Source organism: Pelobates fuscus, chromosome 13 (genome assembly GCF_036172605.1).
Source record: "Pelobates fuscus isolate aPelFus1 chromosome 13, aPelFus1.pri, whole genome shotgun sequence".
Classification (NCBI taxonomy): domain Eukaryota; kingdom Metazoa; phylum Chordata; class Amphibia; order Anura; family Pelobatidae; genus Pelobates; species Pelobates fuscus.
Window position 1 is genome coordinate 57,545,087 of NC_086329.1, and position 20,875 is coordinate 57,565,961.

At 39.1% G+C, this 20,875-nt stretch overlaps 1 protein-coding gene across 2 annotated transcripts in view; it reads left to right on the forward strand.

The window, feature by feature from the left end:
* The window catches only part of MDGA2 (MAM domain containing glycosylphosphatidylinositol anchor 2), a 793,609-nt gene that overhangs the window by 492,964 nt on the left and 279,770 nt on the right, over positions 1-20,875 (forward strand). The window contains exon 4 of one of the 2 annotated variants that reach the window (XM_063440282.1): positions 8,091-8,299. In XM_063440282.1, coding sequence (XP_063296352.1) covers positions 8,091-8,299 — 209 coding nt within the window. The remainder of the gene's footprint in view (positions 1-8,090; positions 8,300-20,875) is intronic. The other variant, XM_063440283.1, reaches the window with a different exon arrangement.

Genomic DNA, 20,875 nt, shown 5'->3' on the forward strand with positions numbered 1-20,875 from the left:
CATCTAGTGCTAAGAGAAGGCCTTGGCCACCTTTACTGTGTGAGTGGGATAGAATGTTCAAGATTTTCCTGGTATTGTCCGAGCCTTGTCTCGTTTTGACAAAGCCTGACTGGTCATTATGTATTAGTGTAGGGAGGAAAGCGGACAGCCGGTTGGCTATGAGTTTAGCATCATGAGTTTGATGTCAACATTTAATAAAGATATGGGTCTAAAATTCTGGCATTGTGTTGGGGGCTTGCCTGGTTTTGGGAGGGTGGAGATGTGGGCCTTCAACCTTTCGGAGGGTAAAGTTCCCTGCAAGTAGCAGTGGTTAAATAGCGCGGACAGGTGCGGCGATAGGATATGGGCAAAGGTCTGGTAGTAAAAGTTGGTGTATCCGTCCGGGCCAGGTGCTTTATGCTTGGGAAGTTTCTTAATTGTTGCGTCTAGTTCGTGGGCGGTAAATGGAGTAGTGAGAGAGGATATGTCTTCTGGAGAAAGTTTGGGTAGATCGGTTTGTGCTAGAAAGTCTAGAATGTCTTGTGTGGCTGGTGGAGCTATTTGGGGGTCATCCCTAAGGTTGTAGAGCTTGCTGTAGTAAGCTGCGAATGCATCCACTATATGTTGAGGGTTGGTGAGTTTTTGTTTCGTTGCCGTAGTGACGTATGCTATCCTGGAATTAGTCGTGCGTGCTTTAAGTCGTGCGGCTAACAATGCACCTGCTCTATTCCCTTGCGAGAAGAAATTGTGGTTGTAGCGTCGAAGCATGTGGGTGGTTTTGGCCTGTTCTAAGTTTCTGAGTTCGGTGTTCAGTATCGAGAGTTCATGCCGCAGTGTTTGCGTAGGATGTGATTTATTTTGGTGTGTGAGGGACGTAATCTTGGTAATTAGAGCGGAGTAATCTTTAAGTCTTTGCTTTTTAGCGTGGCTCCCTGCTCTAATCAGAAGGCCTCGTATTACTGCTTTGTGCGCTAGCCAGACAGTGGTTGTGTCTACGTCATGGGTCAGGTTCGTCGTGAAATAGTCAACAAGGTCTACTTTGAGCTGGTCTACAATTTTAGGGTCTCGTAGTAGGGAGTCATTGAGTCTCCACGTTCCTTTGCCCGCAGCGGCACATTTTTCAGATAGGGTAATGGTTATCGGGGCGTGGTCTGACCAGGTTACAATACCTATCGTCGTGTTCTGTACCGCTGGCATTAGTGTGGATGGGATTAAGAACCTGTCGATTCTAGTGTACGTGTTATGCGCTAGGGAGTGGAAGGTATAGTCTCTCTCTAACGGATGGAGGACCCTCCAGGGATCTAGAAAGTTGTGTTGGAGAATTTGATCACATAGTAACGATGAAGTTTTGTGTGATTTACGTGCGGATGCGGTAGTTAGTCTGTCAGTAGATGTGGAGTCTAGAGAGCAGTCTAGGAGGAAGTTAGTGTCACCCCCAATTATAGTAGTCCCAAATCTATGTGCGTTCGCCAAGGCGAAGATTTTATCCGCAAATTCTACCTGGTTGGTGTGTGGCCATAAATGTTGATAAGCGTTTATGGTTCATGGTTTAAATAGCATTGGAGTATTAAATATCTACCATGTTTATCTCCTGTTTTCTTGAGTAGCGAAAAGGCTACCCCTCTCCCTATCAGAATCGATACCCCTCGTTTCTTCTTTTTGTTACATGAATGAAAATCATGGGGGTATGCAGTAGAGCAAAACTTGGGACGTGCGCCCCATTTAAAATGGGTCTCTTGGAAGAAGGCGACTTGTGCTTTGTGTTTTTTTGCTTCATCTAGTGCTAGTCTCCGCTTATGCAGTGAATTCAGGCCCTTCGTGTTCAGGGATAGGACATTAAGTGTCATGGGGATATCGGAACGATTGCTGTGATAGTGAATATGGGGGCACAGTCATCAGCGTAGGGTGACTAGTTTCCCTATTGTGTAGTGTGATTCGGTGTGTGGGCAAATGTGGCATAGAAAACATACCGTTCGGTGCTATTGGAATCCTCATTACTAGCGTATGATATGGTTGCAAAGCAATTGTACCAGCATGTATGGCATATCCATGCGTGAGGGAGTGGGGAAGGGGGTAACAAAAACACAACAGGTGCGGGATCACATAAAGGTAACAAACTATATACAAAAAAATGCCGATTGGGACGACCTGAGGCATAGGCGGTGTTGAAAAGGCTTTGGAGAGCCTGGTGGGGCGGTGGGAGTGGGTCGGTCGTTCAACCCTGGTGTGCTAGACAGTGTGGGGGCTATCATAGGGATCAGAACAAAAATTATTCCTTTCATCTTTTTTATCTATGTGGTAGGTGGATACAATAGGACGACTCTTTTAGTGGTAGCTGTAGTGTGCAAACATGTCTTCGTTGGCGCGTGGGACACACACAATTGTATCAGGCAAAATACGTTAGGGAGTCTCAGTGATTGCACAATGATCCGACTCCATCCCTCTTGGTGCGTCGCCGCCATGGCTGGTCCCAGGTCCAGGGCCCAGGCACGGCGGCAAGGCCCAGCCTCAGACACACGCCCAGAAACAATTATGTAGAAAAATAAGGGAAAAAAACATTAATGAATGAAAAGAGCGTGGGGCACTTACAGAATTTGACCCCGACATACCCAGTGCGTCACCGCCATGGCCGGGCCCAGGCCAGGCAGAGGGCCCCGGCATGGCAGCAAGGCTCAGCCCCAGACCCCCTTCCAACAGCAATTATGAATAAAACAGCCGTGAATTGAAAGGGGCTGTAGACATATGCAGGCATACCAGGCAGTGTGTGCCAGGGAACTCCAGAGGTCGCCCAAAAATCGAGCCCCGCCACATCTAATGCATCACCGCCATGGCAGGGCCGAAGCCCAGGGCCCCGGCATGGCAGCAAGGCCCAGCATCTGACAGTTTCCCAAAAGCAATTACAAGAAATCATCGGTAAGATGGAAGAAGGAAGAAGGTGGCCCACAGAAATACATAAAAACAGGGGGGTGTACGGTCCACGACTTTAGAGGGTATGTGAGCCGGGCTTGTGTGCCCTATTATGGTAGAGAGGAGAAGACCAGTTTAGTTCACTTATCTGCAGACACCACATTCCAATCTGTGGAGACCTTCCTCGGGGACCGTGATCTCTGCGGTTTCGCCTGGGCAGCCTGTCCAGGCGGTTGCGATAGGGCAATGTTCCAGTCTTGCAAGAGCTTCAAGCCTTCCTTGACGGAGGTGATGTGATGATCGGCTCCATTGCGGCGGATGGTCAAGCGGGCTGGAAACCCCCATCTATAGAGGACATTGGCGTCCCTCAGGGATTTGGTGATGCCGGCCAGTTCTTTGCGCTTCATTACAGTTCTGGCGGACAGGTCTGTGAAGAGGAGTACGCCCTCAAATCCTTCTGGTAGGGACTTTGCGCTTCTCGCAGCCCGCATTACCCTGTCTTTGCTAGTATAGTAATGAAATTTCGCAATAGTATCTCTAGGGACTGAGGTCGGGAGAGATTTCGGCCTCGGCAGGCGATGTATGCGGTCTAGTAGGCAGTCCTGGAGTGTCAGGTCGGGTATTAGGGCCTGAAAAAGGCGGACAGCATAGGCCGGCAGATCTTGAGGTAGGACATCTTCAGGGATGCCGCGTAGGCGGATGTTGCTGCGCCTGTCGTGGTCCGCAACTTTGTTGGTGAGGTAGTCTAATTTGGCCCCCATTTCTGCATAGGCATCCGCTAGGGTATTATGGGCAGAGATGAGTTCCTCTGTCTTGTCTTCTAAGTGCGCCGTTCTGTCGCCAAGCGCCTGAATTTCAGTTTTAATGTCCCGTGACATTTTTGTCATATCGGCCTGGAGAGATGTCTGTAAGGCCTTGAGCATCTTGTGGATGGAGAGGTCGGTTGCGGGTGTCGCCACTGGTTCCGAAATCGAGGTGAGGTCGCTGTGGTCTGAACATGCAGAGGGTGAATTTGGCGCGCCGGGGCCATCTTGGGCCTGGGCGCGTGGCGGTGTCAGCGCCGAAACTTGCAACGCCGTCTGCTTGTGCTTTATTTTTTTGGCAGATTTGGATGCCATGGTATTCCTGGGCAATGCTGAAAGTATGTGTGGGGATTTGGGGTACCCACTGCTGTTCAAATCGCTGTGCAGGGTTGGTATCTTACGGAGCTAACAGCTCATGCGACCGTCCTGTTGAGCAGTTCGCTAAAAACATTTTTTTATTATTTAGTTGTTTGGAGTTTAATCTGTTCTATTGTGTCATTAGGGTGCGTAACTTGGAACTTCAAGGCCCTGATGCAAGACTGAAAGAAGGGCACCTATCATTACTCTGTTGCTCCCCCTAAGTAATGTACCTGAATGGAATGTGTGTGTGGGGCTTCACTGTGCGTGACTCTGCGTGTGGCTAGGCTGAGTGCTATTGTGTTGGTTGACTGAATTTGACTGCATATGGGGTTTGTCTGCATGTGAGCATGAAGTGATTGGCCTTGATTTGGTACAATAACCCAAGCAGTGCAGTCCCATGCTGATGCTAGCATGCCAGCTTCACTGCTAGCATATTGGCATCAGTGCATCCCATCCAAATCTCATTAGAAACTCCTACTGACTGAGTAATACAGTGGTTTCGCACAATATGGCTATATGGTGGAACTGAATCCCTGTATTTAAGATAAGTGATTTTAAGTAGCCTTATGAAATGTAAAAATGTATTTATATGTGTGCACTGTTCCGTAATCTGTACAATATCAGTCAATCTATGGCATTAAACTCTGTGTGTCACCATCTACCGTTGAGGATTTCATTAACAGGTACAAGTGGGTGCATTTCTTTCAAAGAGTTTTAAATTAAAAATCTATGCATTTTGCTAGCATTGTACAGACAGAATATAAACTTATTAATGTACACTCATTTATATAACACTGTATTAATAATACAGGCATGTGTGTATATAAACGGTGTGTGTATATGTGTATGTTGATTGGATTAGCCGAATTAGTCCAGTAGACAAGATACCAGAGTATTGCAATATGTTTTATATTTAACTAAAATAACACTTAAAGGACAAGCTTGCGAAACCAAGCCTGCACAATGACCACTGTTACACCACCATTCCATGGGCACTTTTAAATAACAAAGTGTGCGGTGGGGATATAGTCTTTCAAATGTAATGTCAACTATCCTAAAATGTTATTGTTTCTGGCATTTAGTTTTATTTCTTATTTTAACTAGTGGCGTCAGTTGTACACTTTTATTTTGCTTTTTTTATGGCTAAAGATAAGAAGAATTAGAAGAAAGAATACTTCTGATAATACACATATTTTTTTTTTTATTAGATATGAGTTAGTTAAATATTAGTTATTAGATTTATTGCCTTCTCACTATTAAAAGTGAGTGGTTTGCTAATGAATTGGGGACCCCTTGCCACCCAGGGGGTGTAGGGAGGTTTATGTCAGTACCTATTGATTAAACAGAGCTCTCACCTGCTGCCCATAGAGGATACTAGGTCCTCCCACAGAATAGTATAATTACAGCCACCACCCACTAACAATGGGTGAATGCCAGGGGGCATAATAGGTCATCCACCATGAATATTATAATGGCAGGGGCATGGGGACATAAGTATTAACCCCTTTAGTGATGTCGGAAGGCTGGCGGGAGGGAGGTGGGCACTCCAGGATTCTACAGTGCCAGGAAAACTGGTTTGTTTTCCTGGCACTAGATAATCCATTTAAGAATAAATTAGAAATTTTCAAATGTTACAGGAACAAAAGGTTGATGAGGACCCAGCTCAATCAATGTTGATAGTAACAGCTCATTACTTGGGAACAAACATATGTACAATACGAGTTATCCTAGCTGTTTATGGTTGACATAATGTATGCTCATCCTAATAAGTCAGTTGGGATCTCTCACTTACATGTTTTCACTTACACACTTAGCTGCAATCCTGACTTTGGGATTTTGAGAAGCAGATTCATAACTCTTAAAGAAAAACCATAAAGACTTGAACACATGTAAGCCACATGAATGTTATTGATATCCCCATTGTTATTTCTATTGTTTTATTTCTCTAGTAGTTGTACTTGTTTTACATATACTTTTCTTTTTTAATCTCTGCTTACAATACAAATGTATCTCCACATACTGTGTATTGCATGCACTAGACTTTTTGGGAACCTGGAGAGGGATGTCAAAAGGTGAATACATTTGTTATTATGTCCCAATCAACGGTGGTTGTAGATTTTTGATTGCTATATATCATACTTATAATACCTTTTCAATATATGTGCCACTAACTCCAAAATATGATGTGTACTGTGCAAGACAATCATTACTATGTATAACAAAAAGCTTTGTACTGTATTCTGAAAACTTTTTCAATAAAAAGAAAATAAACAAAAAAATTATTTAAATCATTTAAAAAGTGTATTTAAAAATAATAACAAAAGGTCAGTGAATGGAGTTTGCAGAATTTAACTGTACCCAATCAACTGAATGCTGTCAAGTTCCGACCACATTTCAAATCCCCATTGAAATCAGCAGGAATTAGCAATCTTGTTTCCATCTCAATTGATAGACTACTTCATAGATGCTGCCAAGTCTGTTAAAGCCAATGCAAATCAAACCTACAAATATCAAAAATTCTAAGCAGGTTTGAAGATTTCAGGAAAAATTGGGGTATTTATTTTTGTTAACATTTCTCCAGTGCAAGAAAGTCAATTGCAGATATCTATTCTTAGTTTTATAAAATATATTTTGGATATAATTAATATTCTCTCTTTCAAAATGTTTGGTGCTAGATATCACAGGCTTAAATTATATTATTGAAAATATGGGTGTTCACATTTGGTTGCTAACTAAATAGAACAGACTTCCAGCAGATGCACTAATAACATAAAAATAATTGCGTACATAAGACCTGTTATGTCTTCATGCATAACAGATAGGGCTTTTTAAATTATTTTTACACTTACATGCCAGACATAATCAAGAATTTTTGTTCTTGTTGTACAAATATGTTTGTTTTTTTGTCCTTCCTACGGCAGCCGCAGATATAGCAAAACATGTGGTCACCCAAACATTGGGCACAGACTATTTCAGGTTGATCAAAAACTATTTCAGGGAGATTTCAAGTAATGCGTATACAAGCACCACTCTTTTTACCAAAAATTCATTAAGACAAGATTAAATTTAGCAAGGAAAAAATCTCAGGAACTCACTGTGATCCATTAAGCAAGGATTAAAATTAGCAAACTTTTATAGAAATTCCACACAGATAAAGCACTTTAGTGTGTCCTCTTATTTATTTATGTTATTTATTGTCTGTAAAATAAACCTTGTTACACCACCCTAGCTGTCAGACAACCAGTCATGTTACTCACTGGTTGTTTAGCTCAGTGGAGCTAAGTTCAAAAGGCAGACAATCACTCAGAGCACCTGCCCTGCAAACCCTTCTCAATGAGCTACATTGGGAAGTCTGTGATTGAACAGCCACAGAATGTTTAGATTGGGGAGGAAGTGGAGGGCTTACAAAGGCAGCAAACAAGAGATCTGCAGCTTTTGCAAACTGTTTTCAATTTACTGCCAATGGAAAATATACATAATTACATACATGCATGTTTCCATTGGAGTATATTTACAGTTTTTTTTATTTTATTTTTTTATTTTTTATTTGTTTAGTGAAGTGTCTCTTTTAATGTATGTAACATGTGTATTTGTATCTGGAATGTTTGGGGCTCACCGAAAGGTCAAATCTTACAAGTTCTCCGATATCTATATAAAGCACATAACCAGATGTTTACTTTGGTAGCATTACAGTAAGTTGAGATATTATTGCATTTATCAGTGTTTATAGTTTTTATACATTTTTACAGATAACACAGTTCATTCAATCATTGTTTGCACGCTTCCTTCATAGTATAATAGAAGATGTCCGGTGAGACAGCCACTTTGTTGGGACTGTATACATAGAATAATAAAATGTTGCGTATTCTGCTTTAACTTAAAAAAAATAAAAAATAAATCACTGTAGATACATTTATAATCTAACAGCTTTCCCTTAAGGAACATGAATGGAGTTTATCAGAAGTGCTGCATTCAGATAATAGACATTGATTCATTCGTTGCATTTTGTAATATTTTATTCTCAAATTGCTTATTTTTTAGATTTGGATGATCCCATTGTGACTGTACATCAAAGCATCGGTGAGGCGAAAGAACAATTTTATTATGAGAGAACTGTTTTCTTACGGTGTATTGCTAACTCCAATCCACCGGTTCGATACAGCTGGAAACGAGGGGAAGAGATACTGCTGCAAGGATCTGATAAAGGTGTAGAAATCTATGAACCGTTCTTCACCCAGGTAGGAATAAAGGTATCCATTGATCTTTTCAATATTACATTCTAAATGTGCTATATATTTAATACAATGTATTAATATATTCTAACTAATGGGTGTCAAACTCCAGCAATTAAAAATGCCCTTGGGCTAAAACATTTGTTCCCCATGAAATTAAACTCAGTGTATATCAACTTGGAAAGAATTTGTGGGAAAAACCTTATTTTCAATTAATTTTTTAAATAGATGGGCTAGATATTTTTTTTTTTAACGTATCATTAGGAACCTGTGTGAACTTGTCAGACTCATAAGCTCTAACAACAATTAGCTGAATCCTGCAAACTCACAGGTAATGGGCAGATAATGAGGACATTTGAAGGGTAAACTATGGGTGCCAAAAGACACCACCAGCTTTGTTTCAAACCTCCTGAAATTGCATAAGAGTCTCATTCTCTGTACCCCTTCTGTGCACTGAACGAATATTTGAACTATTAGATAACATTTTACTCACCTGTTTGAATATGGACATTTGTTCCCTTTGGGGTTCCAGTGTTGCCTTATTCAATATTGTTAGTTGGCACAGAATCTGTCTGACCACACTCGGGGGGTAAAAACAAATGCACCTTTACTTATTTTGTGTTGCTCTGACTTGCTGAACGTATTTCTTTATTGGACAAATAGTTTTTTCACTTTTGTAAAATTAATTCAAATATTTGCTTTGCTGTTATTTACTGTTAGAGATATTGGGGTTATGCATAAACAGAAGAAATGGTAACTTGTTAAAATTGGAGCAATCACCATTGAACATAATGGAATGTTCCTGCTGGTTATTTAGAATATAGTGAATGACTATCTCTTTATACAGAACTCCCTGCGGATCCATTTAGATCCCTCCCCCAAAACAGCAGAGAATAGACAGAATATATTGTATAAATTAAATATACAAACATATTGCAAAAATCTTCTATGTACTTGTAGTGATGTGTTATTTATAGGCACAAGTATTTTACATCATACATATATCTTATGAATTGTTTGCTGCCTTGTATCTATGTTCTCAGGTCTTTCAAATTGAGTTTTAATTTAACATGGTGATGCCTTTGTCATCAGAGGAGAGGCTGTTGAAATATTAAGTATCTGGGGTGTTAAAATGATCTCCCTCCAGAGCTCAGTATAGTCTGCAGAGTTGCCATGGTAACTCCTGAAACTTGAATTTGAGAAAAATCATTATTTTTCCAAGAGTGGGAAGTGCTTAAGGGGCAAATGATAGAATTATAGTATGTGAGCTCTGGGAGTTATTTGTATATTAGAAATAGATATTTTATATGAAAATGAATGTAATTTAATTAACAAGAATGCCAAATGTCTAAATAAAAAATATGCCCTTTAAAATTCTAAAATATGATTTTCCATTTTAAATGAAATATTTGTCCTTATGTAATAGCATATTAATTTGCACCCCAAATCTATGTTTGTTAAAAAAAGAAAGAAAGAAAGAACTGTTGCATTTATATGAAATATAAGATTAATAGCGTGCACAAAACATTTGAGGAAAAACAGCATTTCCTATAGATATGTCTTTAAATGAATAACAAAATAAATCAAATTCTGCATAATTATAACACAGAAAAAGGTGAAACGGATCTTGACAGTAGATGGAAAATACAGAAGTATTAGTGATGCATACACAGCTGAGGGTTCCCAAACAAGCACTCACCAAGACGAGTGATACGTTTCTGTCATGCATTCTACCACAATTTCTCCCTTTCTATTTAAGTAAACCCATACGTATATATATTTTTTTAAAGGACAAATAGGGAGTTCTGTTAATACCCTAGATATATACATAATACAATATTAAAAATGAATGAAATATAAAGACAATATTTAGATGTTATAAAACAAATACTGCAAGGAGTGAATTACAGTTTTAAAGCTAAAGCTGTATAACATTTGGCATGCTGATATTACAACTTTAACTGTTGTTACAGGATCCAAAACCGTTACCCAAAAGTATATATTAGTACAAAGTACATCCCCCAGGCAATGTAACAGAGTATTTTGACAATTTTCATTTAATCATTTAATGAAATTAGTTAACTGTTTTTGTTCCACAAATGTTATATTTTGGAGTAACTCACGGACCCACGTGTCCCACTACTGCAAATACCCATATTTGTATCCTGATTCTGTTCTCTAGTACAATAATACTCTACATATAGCTTTTACACTAACCCTGATCCTACACCTAATATTGTCCCTAATTCAACCCTTAACCAAATCCTTAATCCAAACCCAAATCCATCCCCTGATACCCTTAATCCAGCCCCTAATCCAACCCCTAATTAAAATCCTCAATCCAGACCATAATGCTAGCAGTAGCATCCCCTAATTCTACCCATAATACATCCCATACTCTAATCCCTTTTTCGACACCTAATACAACCCATAATCCTGCCTATAATCCTACACTTACTGGACCGATAATATAACCCATAATCCTATTCATACTCCTACCTCTAATCCCAGTCTTAATCCTACCACCTAATCCAACCTCTTAAGGCATTTACTCTGCTGATGTCAGTACAGACATGAGTGCTGCTAATAGCTCTGCTGTCACTCTTGTGTCAAGTAACAGAGGGGAAATTAGAGGCTGGTAGTGTTTGCCCATAATCTTTCATCTCTACTTCTTACTGGTGCTGCCAGGAGTTTTGTACATGTTTATCCATGCAGATGTCTTGACAGTGTTGGAAGGGAGAAGAGAGGTATTGTGATTCACTAAAACTCCAGTTAATAAATGTATGCTGGTAAAGTATGGCCTATTATAATATATTTAATTCTGCATGACAATTTAGTCTAAATCAAGTTTAACAATGTATACGCAGACTGATGATGAAGGGATGAAAATCACATAATAAGAAGAGACATACCTTCTACTGATTAACCCCTGCACTGCCAAGAAATATTTGTTCTGAAAAATATTAGCACAACATTTATTTTTAAACATTGAACTTCTAGCTAACATATCAATGTAAGATAAAACCAAAAGTGTTTAGAATTTTCTTTTAAGAGTTACATAAAAAACATAGTTATAGTAAATTTACACAATTTAAAATTATCTTTTATTTGTTCATCTTTCAAGGAATTTTGTGGGGGATGTTTATTTTATTATACCGTATGGTGTGACAACAGTAGATAGTGTCAGCCAATGCCCTGCTGTTTCTGGTATTAGCAAGGAACTTTATAACAATTTTAGTAGTGTATTGTCATAAAAAAGGGCCAGTAGACTTTAGAGAAAGTGTTTATGTAGGAATAAAGGCCATATACAATAGGTAAAGTTATAGGCATCAATAGAAGCACTATTCTGGACTTTACAAGCTGCTGTGATGAACAGCATACTCACACCTTGTGCGATATGTTACATACACATTGGATTATAAGAAAAGTCTACGCACTAAAAATTATATAAAGATGCACATCACTCTTGGGAAAAATCATCCTAAAGTATATTTTTTCTTCCAAAGACAGCTCTCAGTATCCTGGTTCACCATAAGATATACAGAGAAATAAAAAACAATTAATAATACAGATGATAAAAAAAGGTTTCCATAAACTGAAAGTATAAAAATAGAATAACATAACATTGCTGCATATTGAAGGATAAACATAATACATATATGAAATATATTGTATTTCTAATAGTGTATTTATCTCCAAAATGCGCATCACAGAAAGATTTAACCACATAAGACTGATATGCTGTTCTTTTTATGTAATGTTGTGACTATGCATACTATTTTTCCCTATGAGATATATATTTTATGATAATCAAATAGAATTTGTTTTCATTTATTCATGCAGTTTGTGGAAAAAAAGTAATATGAGCCTTTAATAGACAGCTAGATGCAACCAGACCACCTCATATCAATGAAGTGGTCTGGGTGCAGTAGACCTACAGTTTTAACACTTCTGTTTAAAACATTGTCATTTTGTAGAAACTGCAATGTTTACATTGCAGGATTAAACAGACTTTTAGACAGGCACTTAAGGTGCTTCCACAGCAACTACCAAATGAAACTCATGTGACCAAATGCTGTACATAGGAAGTCATTGAATTTAATATTTTCCTAGTAGAAGATTAAACATGCATCTTAAACCCAATACTGTTTATGAGGAGCATTAGAAATCCACCTTGGAACTGATGCGTCCACTATGAAATTGTGGGAGGCGGAGCTGGTAGAAAAACAGAGAAACAAGTCTGGCAGACTAACTGCCACGGAATATTTGTGCTGTAAAAAGGTAAGTAAAACCTATGTTTTTAACTTTTACAGGTGAAAATTAAGAGCTGGAGATTTAGTAGTGTTCCTTTAAGAATAAAGAATAACCAGGAAGGGTATTTAGAAACATATGTACACAATAACTTGAAGACAATTGAAAATCCTTAATAGATTTTTATTGGCAGCCCATGGGAGCACCCCATGTGGAGGGCTTACTCCAAATATTTATCCTTCTATGAATATGCTAAGGGTAAGACAAATTCCAAAGAAAGAGAATACTCAGTTGGATAAGGACATGTAGATAGGATTTCTGAAAAGTGGCAAAACAGGAGAGGGAGGGAAAATTAAGGAAATGATGACAGGAATCTAACCCAAGCCCTAACCCTAACCTCAACCCTACCCCTACCCCAAACCCTACCCCTATTCCTAACCCCACCCCTAACCTTAGGGGTAGGGTTAGGGAATTGCCAGGGTCCAGAATTCCCAAAGTCCCGCAGTGCCAAATTGCCAAAGTCCCGAAGCTTGGAAGTGCCGAACCGAAGTGCCGAATTGCTGAAGTCCCGAATTTCGGAAGTCCAGAATTTCGGAAGTCCCGAACCGTACCAAAGTGCCGAACCTAACCAATTTTTTTGCCCATGCACATCCCTAAAATTTACAGACTTTCAGATGTTTGCAATGAGCAAGTTGCAAAGAAATTTAAATAGATCAGCACAATGAATGCTTCAAGTGGTTTCCCCAAATTCAACTGAAAGTACAACTCAAAATGATTCAACCCCTTCATGGCAAGCATCTTTAATACTTAGTAGAGCACCCTTTTGCTGTTAAGACCTGCAACAAAAGAGATGCATAGCCGGACACCAGCTTTTGGCAATGTTTCTGAGGAATATTAGCCCATTGCTCATGAACAATGTCCTCTAGTTCAGTGTATGTGTAAGTTTGTGTGCTGCAACTGCCTTCTTCAAATCCCCCCAAAAACTTTCTATGAGGTTCAAGTCAGGCGACTGTGATGTGTTCCTTTGTTTGTGAAAGGCGATGACCTCTTCTTTTAACTTTGTGGACCTTTCTTTTGACTTATTTCTAACATGCAGTCAACATGACACTCAACAAACCTCTAGCCAGTTCAGGTATTTCATGTTCCAGCTCAAGCATACCTGGTGCAGCTAATGAAGCCCTTGATTAGTTGCATCATATGTGCTTGAGGCAACACATGTGTTATGAACGCTGGTATAGTAAATTCCCTGTTCGCCTATTTCCTCCCGAACTGCTGAGCCTGAGTGATTATAGCTTGCAGTTCGGGTGTAGATTTAAACTGTTCCAGATGAATGCAGCATCCAAGTAGTGTTCTCCTCAGCAAGTAGACAGTTACCCAAACATCAGCCTAAACTAGATGAAGAGTACAACAGGAATAATTGTAATGGGTGCCACACTGACTTTTATGCAAGTCCCCATGCAAGGGGCACTCCCACATGGACCTTGTGGGGGACAGGGATACAAAGTTTACAACCAATAATAATACAGTGACAAAGTTGGACACTCCCAGTACAAACAGATAATTCCCTCCTCTCTGCCTGTGAGATAATTGTGTCAGATGCAGTAATAACTCTATTATCTCGAGGCAGAAAAAAACACTTTTTATAAAACTTGAAAAGTACCTCAAATAACATAAAATCCTCATAAATGTTACACCCAGATAGCCCTGATCTGGGTGACCAACATAAAAATCACCCAGATCAGTTCAGGGGCTTTGGAATTTTATGGAAGTCTAATTTTGACCAACCGCACACGATACTCCTTCCCAGAAACAGTTCCATGAGTTTAGGTTGTGCAGTCGGTCTATTTTGAAACAATTTTGAGCCCCTGGCTCATATCAGTGATTGTTCCCCCAGTTCGTGGGAACAAAACTACCAAACAGTGCTCTCCTGGCTGTTCAGGGAAAGGAAGCAGGCGTTCGTTAAGTTTGATCGGTGTATGGGTAGTTGAGTGTCCGATTTTAGTTCCAGACACTCAACGACCAAGTCCCGCTGCCTCCTTTTGTGCAAACAAGATGGCCACCGTTCATATAGTCGAACACCACATGCAGGAGAAAACGGCGGGAGAGCACACAGGGAGAGCACTTAATTTACTGTTCTCTTTGAAGATAATGAGCCAGGGGGTGGTCGGTGTTCGGTAGTTACAGCTACTGAAGCAATAAAAAAATAAAAGTCCAGAATAACAAGTTAGTTTCATCACAACCTGTTTTTGCATATTTCTGCTATTGTGAGGGATTTTATTCAGGGAATTGAATAATTTTGAGACTGGGTAAGTTATTATTAGTTGCATTTTCAGTTGAATTTGAGCTATTTCAATTGCTTTTTTTTGATTTGTTCATTGCAAACTGCTAAAAGTCTACAAATCTTGACAATAAACTTTGTTTTCAATGGGGGTTGAATAATTTTGATTACAACGGTATGTCCATTTTATATGAAATAAGGTTTGGATCTTCCATATGCAGTTGAGCACTTTCGATCTTTGAAATTTTTTCTTCAGTATTGCAGATTTGTAGATCATTGAAGGGTTAACATACCTTTCCTGTAAGTTTTCAAGAAAATGGTACTTTAGTACAAGATTACAAACAATCCATGTTCTAAACTGATTGATATCGGAACTTTTACTCCCTTCTTCCCCTTCACTTTTTGGATTGTTATAATGGATTAATAACATTTCTCCATCAAACGTGCTTACTATATGAGAGAAGGCATTAAGGGTAGCTATTTTAAGTCCTTTTGCAAACATGTATTATAGACAGAATGAGGCCCTGGCAGAGAAGTTATGTTTTTTACATTATGAAGTTTTATTTTGAACCAAAAAGCAAGGTAAGTGGAGTGTAATTGGCTAAAACAAATTTCCCACTTTGCACTGGAAAAATAAAGTTAAAATATATATATAAACAGTCTGGTAGTGAATGGTTTAAGGGTTTGTTTGACAAATTGACATTGATAAAATACAATATTTCTGCACTATTAATGCTTCCAAAAAGTGGGTGGTCTCCAGGTGCCATGAAGAGACCTAGCTTCATGTTATATTGTTCCTAAATGGATTGATATCAAACCAATGGAGACCATCAATAAACTATATACCAGTGGTTCCCAGTTAGACTTGTGCATTAAGTTTCAAACATATAAATTCACCAGAATTTAGCAAAATCTGAATTCTGGAACTCAGAATCAACATATGACCAAATCAAGAAACAAATGAAGTGAGAAACAAAGCATTTAATTTGAAAAAAAAAAAGATTATCTAAGGAACACTATAGGCATCACAATGATTGAAGGAATCAACACTTTTTTTCCGCAATTTTCATCCCGAGAATTAATGCTCCTATTTATACATAACAATACCTTACTGGATGAGAGCAACTGCCGATTGACATTGTATATTGTTGCCTAGTTTATTGTCTATTATAATTCCTAAATCCTTTTAATTTGCTATTATCCCTAATTCACTACCATTTAGTGTCTAAGTTGCTTGTGCATTATTTGCATTTTTCCATATTAAATTCTCCACATTAAGTTGCTTGTGCATTCTTTGCATTTTTCCACATTAAATGTCATCTGCCATTTGAATGCCCAGTCCCCCAATCTATCTAAATCTCTCTGCAGAAAAGCAATAACATGATCACAATGATCGCTGTGAATGGCGAACATGTCACTTCCGGCAGAACAGGAAGGAACTATTATACTGCCACAAGTAAACATCATGTGTTCGCGGTAATTGAATGGGCACAATCATTTAAATGACACTTGAACCTGGAAAGCTATAATAGCAAAACACGTTTTGTCTTACAGAGACTGGATAAGTGCTTGTCATTTGTTTTTTAACCATTGTGTTTTTTTAGGACAGTCTGTCCAGTTTGCACACCTGCACTTTGTATAGTACCATCTGCACTAGTGTTGCTCTACTTTTTTCTTTTTTATGTTATCCTACATCACAACCTTTATACTTATGTATTAAGGGTAAGTGACTATATGAATTTATATTATATATTCTTTAGCGCTCCACTCATTGATTACAGGATTATATCTTGTTACTTACTTTTGCTGTATTTGATTGTAAGGGTGAGGGAGAGAAGGTATTCCCTCATGGCTGTTTAAGAGCTGCTACTCACTAAGTTCACTTTGACACGCATTTCTTTCACACCGGACTCCTTGTGAGTAATTTTTGGTTTCTATATTTTAGTTCTGTTTTATCTACATATCATCATGGTGAGGATCACTACCATAAACATTTCCAAAAGTGGGGATTATACCACCTCATACTATCTGTTGGGAGCCATCTTTAGGCTCCATAATATCCAAGTGTATATCTATATACAATACTTTCCTCAAGGGAGAAAGGAAACATGTGAGCAACAAATAAATCAATAGAGTGGAATAATAGAGGGAGGAGAGATCAAAGGGGTAGATGGAATAGTTCACAAACACACCAATACATACACACTAAATATGTATACATGTACACACTTTACATAGATATGCCACTGCATGCACACACTGGCACTCTATAAAACACACCATAATATTCACCCACTAACAGTCTACACAAATACACCTCTCATTCACATACACTCACTAATACTTCTCTCAAATATGCTCCCATGTATTGCATTGCCATTCAGACACCCAACCAGTCACATTCTCCGAACTGATCATATTCTCCTATGAGTCATACCCACTCATCCTTTCACATTTACATACTTGGCTACATAACGTGTCACCTACAAACACCCACATTGCACTTATTGCCATCCAACCACCAACCTAGTCATAATTTCTATACAGTCATACCCAAAACTAGTCACATTTGTCCATCCAAACACATATCCCAAACTAGTCATATCCATCCAATCACATATACCAAGCTTCACATATATAATGTGCTGGGCACATTAAGAAAACTGGGCTTAGGGCAGCAGAGAGGGTAAATCCATCCCTGACCAGATACTAGACACTTGGGAGCTAAGGCTGTCTTAGAGTTTTCTGTTTATAAGACTTTGTAATTAGACCCATAAACTAAGCCCAATAGGCTCTTCATCCAGCACTGCTTTTGGAGTTCTTTGTGACTCATTTTTTACCATTTTTCTGTGGTGTTGATAACTCATTTAGTCCTGTAAATTAAATTGTTTAGACTAATGCTATGTATCGGTCAATCTAAGCTAAACTTGATGAACTTCTACTTACTCACTATATAACTATATCAATCAATGCCAACATTTCTCACTAACTAAATCATAAAACCCAAGGCTAAGTAACTTAGATATCACATGCAAAATACACACAAATGGGTCAGAGAGATGTAGAGAGAAGGCATGGCAGCAGATGGCAACTACTTTTATCTATTCATAAGGAACACGTTGTAAAAGCTTTTCTGTAAATTGATGGATCCGATTCTGTCAGTGTGTCTCATCACTCTGCAGATAACTTAAGGTCAAACACAATATGACGCAAGTGGCTTTGAGAGAGCGACTGTATTCAATTCAAGTGCATTGGGAGCTGTAACATGCCAGGAAAGATTTAAGGACATGATACACGTTTTAAGTAATTTAAGGTTTACAAACTAGCAGTGAGTTTTGTGAGCTAGTAGCTGACTTGAAAATGCAAATAAAATATCCTAATTTAAAAAAGCTCCACCTCTGTACGGGTGGCAGTTTTTTTGTTTGTTTGTTTGTTTTAACCTGAAATCCAAATACAGCTTACAATACGACTTGATTTTGAGCTGGTTGTCAATTTACAACTGTTTACAGTTTGTTAAAAATATTCCAAACCAGACCTTCATAGTCTACCTACTGACCCATAATTGAGAAACATCGGATAGTTTAACTATTTCAATAACAAAAATATATTTAATGTGCAAACTTCTATAAACGATAAAATGCCTTGTTAAGCCAAAGGAGCTGATGAGTTTACCAAGGGAGGCAGTAGACTGAGAACAATAGGGGACCAAGGACAGAACGTTGAGAAACACCAACAGAGAGGGGCTGGGGAGAAGAGGCAGAGCCATAAAAAGAAACACTGTAAAAGCGCTGGGAGAGGTAGGAGGAGCACCTTGAGAGAGCAGTTTCTCGTAAACCGAGATTACAGAGAATGAGAAGAAGCTGTTGATGATCAACAGTGTCATAGGCAGCAGAAAGATCAAGGAGAATTAGGATAGAGTAATGGCCGAGAGGTTTAGCAGTGATTAAATCTTTGGATACTTTGGTCACAGCTGTTTCAACAGAGTGATGAGCGCAGAATCCAGACAGAAGCGGGTCAAGCAGAGAGTTGGATTCGAGGAAGTCTGTCAACCTCGCATACACAGCTCTCTCAAAGAACTTGGAGGCAAACAGCAGTAGCGATACAAGGCGGTAAATGAGCATTAGATGGTCTTTCCAGTTGTGGTATAGTTTTCAGATCTCAATCTACTAGAACTGAGGTTAAGAACAACATGTGACAAAAAAAGGTTTTAAAAAATATCACAAAAATCTCTATGAATGTTTCCAGTACTTTGTAAAACCCATATCATAAATGTTTGTTATGGAAGGTGTCATAGCCATGACAACTTCTGTTTGTCATCTTTATTAGAAAAAAATATGCACAATGGGGAAAAAAGATTGTACAGGTGATACTCGAAAAATTATAATATCTTGCAAAAGTTAATTTATTTCAGTAATGCAACATAAAAGGGGAAACTAATATATGAGATATATGCATTACATGCAAAGCAAGATAGTTCAAGCCATGATTTGTCATAAGTGCGATGATTATGGCTTACAGCTCATGAAAACCCCAAATCCACAATCTCAGTAAATTAGAATATTGTGAAAAGGTGCAATATTCTAGGCTCACAGTTTCCCACTCTAATCAGCTAAGTAAGCCATAACTCCTGCAAAGGGTTTCTGAGCCTTTAAATGGTCTCTCAGTTTGGTTCAGTAGGAATCACAATCATGGGGAAGACTGCTGACCTGACAGTTTTGCAGAAAGCCATCATTAACACCCTCCATAAGGAGGGAAAGCCTCAAAAGGTAATTGCGAAGGAAGTTGGATGTTCCCAAAGTGCTGTATCAAAGCACATTAATAGAAAGTTTATGTGGAAGGGAAAAGTGTGGAAGAAAAAGGTGCACAAGCAGCAGGGATGACCACAGCCTGGAGAGGATTGTCAGGAAAAGGCAATTCAAAAGTGTTGGGGACTTTCACAAGGAGTGGACTGAGGCTGGAGTCAGTGCATCAAGAGCCACCACACACAGACGGATCCTGGACATAGGCTTCAGATGTCGTATTCTTCTTGTCAAGCCGCTCCTGAACAACAAAACGTCAGAAGCGTCTTACCTGGGCTAAAGAAAAACAGACCTGGTCTGTTGCTCAGTGGTCCAAAGTCCTCTTTTCTGATGAGAGCAACATTTGCATCTCATTTGGAAACCAAGGGCCCAGAGTCTGGAGGAAGAATGGAGAGGCACACACTGCAAGATGCTTGAAGTCCAGTGTGAAGTTTCCACAGTCTGTGTTGATTTGGGGAGCCATGTCATCTGCTGATGTTGGTCCACTGTGCTTCATTAAGTCCAGGGTCAACGCAGCCATCTACCAGGAGATTTTGGAGCACTTCATGCTTCCTTCAGCAGGCTAGCTTTATGGGGATGCTGACATCATTTTCCAGCAGGACCTGCCAACACTGCCAAAAGCACCAAAGCCTGGTTCAATGACCATGGGATTACTGTGCTTGATTGGCCAGCAAACTCGCTTGTGAGAATCTATAGGGCATTGCCAAGAGCATGTTGAGACACATGAGACCAAACAATGCAGAAGAGCTGAAGGCCACTATTGAAGCATCCTGGGCTTCCATAATACCTCAGCAGTGCCACAGGCTGATAGCTTCCATGCCACGCTGCAGTGAGGCAGTAATTGCTGCAAAAGGGGCCCAAACCAAGTACTGAGTCCATATGCATGCTTATACTTTTCAAAGGTCCGATATTGTTCTATGTACACTCCTTGTTTTATTGATTGCATGTAATATTCTAATTTACTGAGATGGTGGATTTGGGGTTTTCATGAGCTGTAAGCCATAATCATCGCACTTATGACAAATCACGGCTTGAACTATCTTGCTTTGCATGCAATGCATCTATCTCATTTATTAGTTTCCCCTTTTACCTTGCATTATTGAAATAAATGAACTTTTGCACATTCTAATTTTTCGAGTATCACCTGTATGTACATTTTTTGTTTGTATTGTACTTCTTTGTAATCAATGGTGGATCATGTGAAATAAATGGCAATAGATAATATCAGCTCGTAAAATTTTATTTTGCGACTTATATTGATATATG